At 35.9% G+C, this 5000-nt stretch overlaps 1 protein-coding gene across 1 annotated transcript in view; it reads left to right on the top strand.

The window, feature by feature from the left end:
• Positions 1–658, top strand: part of LOC108266273 (uncharacterized) — a 2694-nt gene extending 2036 nt beyond the window's left edge. The window contains exon 5 of the mRNA XM_053685140.1: positions 134–658. Coding sequence (XP_053541115.1) covers positions 134–240 — 107 coding nt within the window. The 3' untranslated portion in view covers positions 241–658. The remainder of the gene's footprint in view (positions 1–133) is intronic.
• The last annotated feature ends 4342 nt before the right edge of the window (positions 659–5000 follow it).

Below are 5000 nucleotides of genomic sequence, written 5' to 3'. Positions count from 1 at the left end.
TCTCCGTGATGTCAGGTAGCGTGAAAAGACCAAACCGACACATAAATTCCTCTTAGTGTTCACAGCTGCACAGTTTCTCATCTACAGCTTTGAAAACGTCCTTTTATTTAAAAAGTTATGATGTTTTCACCAGGGCTACAAGAGTTAACAACCACCAACAGCGCTGAAGTTACAGTGCGGCCTGTTCTACTAGGATTGATTATCGCTGTAGGAGTCATCGGACTGACATTTACATTGTGAGAAGATTCAGAGATGATCCTCCAATGAATCCAGGACTGTAGGATTTTTAGTTTTTCCCATGCAACCCTGCTCTGTTGTCCCACGTGTTCATTGTCCTGTGTATTTATTGTTCAGTGTATTTATTGTCCTGTGTATTTATTGTTCAGTGTATTTATTGTCCTGTGTATTTATTGTCCTGCACTTGTCTCACACTGTTGGGTATTTGCACTTTATGTAGTCTTATGTACTGCTATGTGTTGCACCAGTGGTCCTGGAGAAATGGCATTACTTTCCTACATATATAGAGGAATAACAATAAAACCCCACCTGACCCGATGTGTTTCTGGTATTGTCTATCTCGCCAGTGTCCCCCTGTAATAGTTTGCCATAAAATATTATTTCAATGTGAAAGTGTAATAAAAATATGAATGTAGTGTGAAAAATGTACATACCCTCCGTGACTACATTACTTAAGGTATAAACATTTATACTTAGTGGTGGCAGCAGGAAAAAACTGTCGTACATTTGGTATCTGGTGATTTTAGAATGAGGCCCCAACTGTCAAATATGTTTTGTGAATGGCTTTGCCAGGCAAAGAGCAGGAAGGCATGGAAAGAGTATACAGGAGTAAATGGGGTGATCTAATGCTGAGGAGTTCTACAGTACTTCAAATTGGGAACTATGCAACATGGTCCTCAGAGAGGCATTATCTAAAGTATGCATATATAATATAGATCAGATCACCAGTCTGTCTTTACCCACTCCTGATCTGGAGTCAGAATGATTACTTTTTATTTCCTTGTATGGGTTTATGACAGGGAGCAGTCATATACACTATAAGCCAAAGGTATAGAAGCAGTCGAGTTATTTTTAAAGGTTCCAAATTACTTGAACAGTTAAGGCAAATTTCCACCAGAACAGAATATTAGACATTTAGTGTAAACTAGTGTAAAAAAGTCTCTGAAAAATTTCAGTGAATATATTTTTCCATATTAAATGCATTTTATTGGAAATGATAGTACAGTTATTGATGATTGTCACGTGTCGTGGTCGAGCCAGAAGCAGGTGCAGATAATGACTTTTATTGAAGCAACGAACTGAGAAACAAAGACACTGAGACAACTTGAGTAAACTACTGTGGCATGGAACAAACACTGAGACATAAACATGAACTCATACTTTAGAATAATTTGATTATGGGTATCTGAATCTGGCAAGTAATTTTTATTCCATTTAGGCATTCAGTAAAAGTTAATAAACAAATTAGGAAGAAATGGCTTGTACACCACTGCTGCGGATATTAAGTCAAACCATTTTGTTCAAACTTCAGCATGATCCATAGAGTAGCAGAAAGTTATGGCACCTTATGAATACCATGTAAAGGATTAAGTTGACTAGTCACTTACAGTTACAAAACCCCCGCAGCACGAGGAGAACATGCAAACTCCGCACACACAGGGCCACGGCAGGAACCTGGAGGTGTGAGGCGGACGTGCTAACCACTTAAATCTTAAACCACTATAAATTTTATACACTGTAAAAAATTTGACCAATGCTTACTTATACTATAAAGAGTATGTACAGGATGTATAAATATGTATCGACATAAACTCAAACTCTCTCTCTCTCTCTCTCTCTCTCTCTCTCTCTCTGTATATGTATATGTATACACACACACACACAATTGCATATGAGCAGTATATACAGCAAGCAACAATGTACAGTCCCACTATACAAGTAGCCCCTGTAGATATCGCATATGTACAACACTATATACATATTGCAGCTGTATGGTATGATCAGTGTAGACATATAACAAAAGCTTTGAAGCAGTGATGTGATGTGTGAGCAGTGCAAAAAGGACAGCATGGTGCCATATTACAACAGTGTAGCAGCCACGGGTTGAAAACCAGTTTAGTTCCTCCCATACCTCTTTGGCTCCTTATCATTGTTTTATTCCAGCTCCATTCTGTATAACACACTTACTACAGAGGGATACAACAGAAGTGTAATTGCGGGTGGTGAGACGCATGGGCGTAACCACGCATTCTTTGGGGGGGGGGGGGGGGGGGGGTTCTCTCTCGCCAGTGTCCCCCTGTAATAGTTTGAACGCCTCTGTCATAAAGTGAGACCGCAGGCTCAAATCGCACACTTCCGGTGGCATGCTCAGATGCCGCTAACGTTACAGCAAGTGCCGCTGTTTATGGATGATCTTAAAATGCCAAATTCCTTCTATTTGTCAAATAAAATAAACCAAATTCTGCACAAACCATGAAACACATCAAATCAACGTCGGAATCACACCACTGTGGGAAAGTTTACTTTCATGCGAGGGAGCAGCACTTTCTAAATCTTATGCTTTATTGACGCAACTATTACTAGGTTTTCATTTCTATTATTGTAATTATACAAAAAAAACAACAACACTAAAACAATGCTATTTTAAAAGATGATTTCTAAATAGAGTCATAAATGCATAAACAGAAATTTGTTCAAATTTGAATTCATAGAGTACTGAAGCCCTCTACTGGCCCTATCATGAAACGCCATTATATGTGTGTTTTTGCTCATCAGAAAGATTCAGTGCATGTTACTGTGATGTTTTAACTTTTTGCATGTATGGAAAATGTATTTAAGATTAAATGGAAGGCAAAAAAAGAATGTGCTTATTTTATATTAAATTGTTTTCATAATGGCCAAATTGCAGCAACCGGAGTGTCATCTTTATGATATTGTGCTTCTGAAATTTTTAGGAAATTGTATCATAAATTGTAAATATAGTAGTGTAAATGTTGGTAATATTCTAATTCCATTAAAGTCAAAGACCATACGCCAAACCAGCATATACACTGTCACACAGGCAGTCATAAAGTTCATTCTGGCTGTTATGAAGTGTATAATAGGCTACTCAGTAGCAATCCAGGTTCCTTGTTGCTGTGATCACTGTGGAACATCTGTAATGCACAAGTGAATGCGTTCATGTCCCTTATTTCCTGCATGACTGTTTCCAGCTATTGCAGATATAATCTACTGTGTGGTTCTAGAAAGAAACCATAATAAGCTACTTTTCTTTGTATATTTGAGTTATAAAATGTTTTAACTAATTAGCTAAATGTTTGGTTCCCAGGTAAATGACTTTAATAAGAATTTCCAGGGTGGCACACTTAAGAAATCTGTCTTCTTCATTTACAGTAGCACTACTGCGTTTGTGTAAACAGTAAAGTACTGCAAATTCACATGTACAGTAAGTTACTGTAAACTTCATTAAAAAAATACCCATAATGCAGTGCATATTACAGTAGCCAACCCTAAATAATATATATGGTATTTTACTGGGCTTTTTTGTGGTGAGTAACTGTAAAATTCGAGGAAAGTCTAACAATGAACATTTAAAAACTGTATTGTGTGTTTACTCAGGTTGCCTTTGCTTTTTCTTAGATTTTCTTTTCATTTCTGAAACAATTATTATGGGATATACACAAAAACAGAAGAAACCAGGACGGATACTTTTTCACAGCACTGTATCTAAATTGCTTATGTTTATTACTTTTGCAGCATTCGGTAGACGCACTCATCCAGAGCGACTTATAGAAGTGTTTTGGAGTCAGCTGACAGAGTATTAGCTCTCGCTTTTTTATTATTGTTAGTAATATTTTTATTGCTGTAGAAGTGAGTCAAAATATCTTCCACTTGGATTTTTCAGCCTTTACCCTTATCATTCATTTCCTGCTCACAGCGCTCTGTGCACTTACCTTTTAGGGAGTTTTACCTGTCTCTCAGAAAAAAAATTAATAACAGAATATAACACTTTCAATATAATTTTTCTGTATTACAACACAAACTCTCGGATTCAGTACATTGCTCATTTATGTATTATTCTTGGTGATTTTTTTTAAATCACAAATACAAAAAATATGCAAGAATCCTCTACGGTCGATTTTTTGTTTGGTAGAATATAATTCTTATGTTATGTCTATGATGGGCACAAAAAAATCTTTGAAATGTCAGAAATTACTCTCAATGTATAACCTCATATAAATGTTTATTTTCTATGCTTCCACTATTTCACATGCGAAGGATTCTATTATTTATTTGTCCTTTTCTTCCTTTTTTTGTGAAGCCTATAAAAATGAAATATTTGGATTGCAGTTTTATGACTTAAATTATTTTCATCAAAATAAAATTGCCTCCTTTTGCTCCACTACTGCCTTTTTATGTTATTTTTACGAAACACTAACAAACACATTAGTGGACGTTTTTGTTTAAACTCCACTGATGAAAACTAGTTTGAGAAAGCTAGAGCTGCTTTTGTTAGGTCAAGACAAAAATGGATGGAAACAGGAGGAAAAAAACAAATACTTTTTCAGTTAACGAAAAAAGAAATAGGGAAATAACCTCTATGAACATATTAATAATAAACGGTGTTGCTATGGAGACTCCTAAGGACGTAGGTAACTTTGGTACTCAGTTTTATAGTAATCTACACAGTTCACTTAATCAACCCAATAATATAGATTTTTTTTTCCCTTATCAATTTAACAGCCAATATTAATCAGATTAGAGCGGATTTCAGTAATTCACGTGATAAAGAGTTCATCATTCAGGAAGTTACAGATTGTATAAACGGTCTTAAAGACAATAAGTCTCCTGGAATTGACGGATTGACGGAGGAGTTTTTAACGCATTTTGTAATGATCCTGAACCCTTTTAACTTCCTGTTTTCAAAGAATCAATTGATTTTGGACAACTTCCTGTTTCACTAAAACAAGGAGTAATTACAC

The sequence above is a fragment of the Ictalurus punctatus genome, chromosome 13 (genome assembly GCF_001660625.3).
Source record: "Ictalurus punctatus breed USDA103 chromosome 13, Coco_2.0, whole genome shotgun sequence".
Taxonomy (NCBI): Eukaryota; Metazoa; Chordata; class Actinopteri; order Siluriformes; family Ictaluridae; genus Ictalurus; species Ictalurus punctatus.
This window is presented reverse-complemented; position numbering and strand designations above follow the sequence as displayed.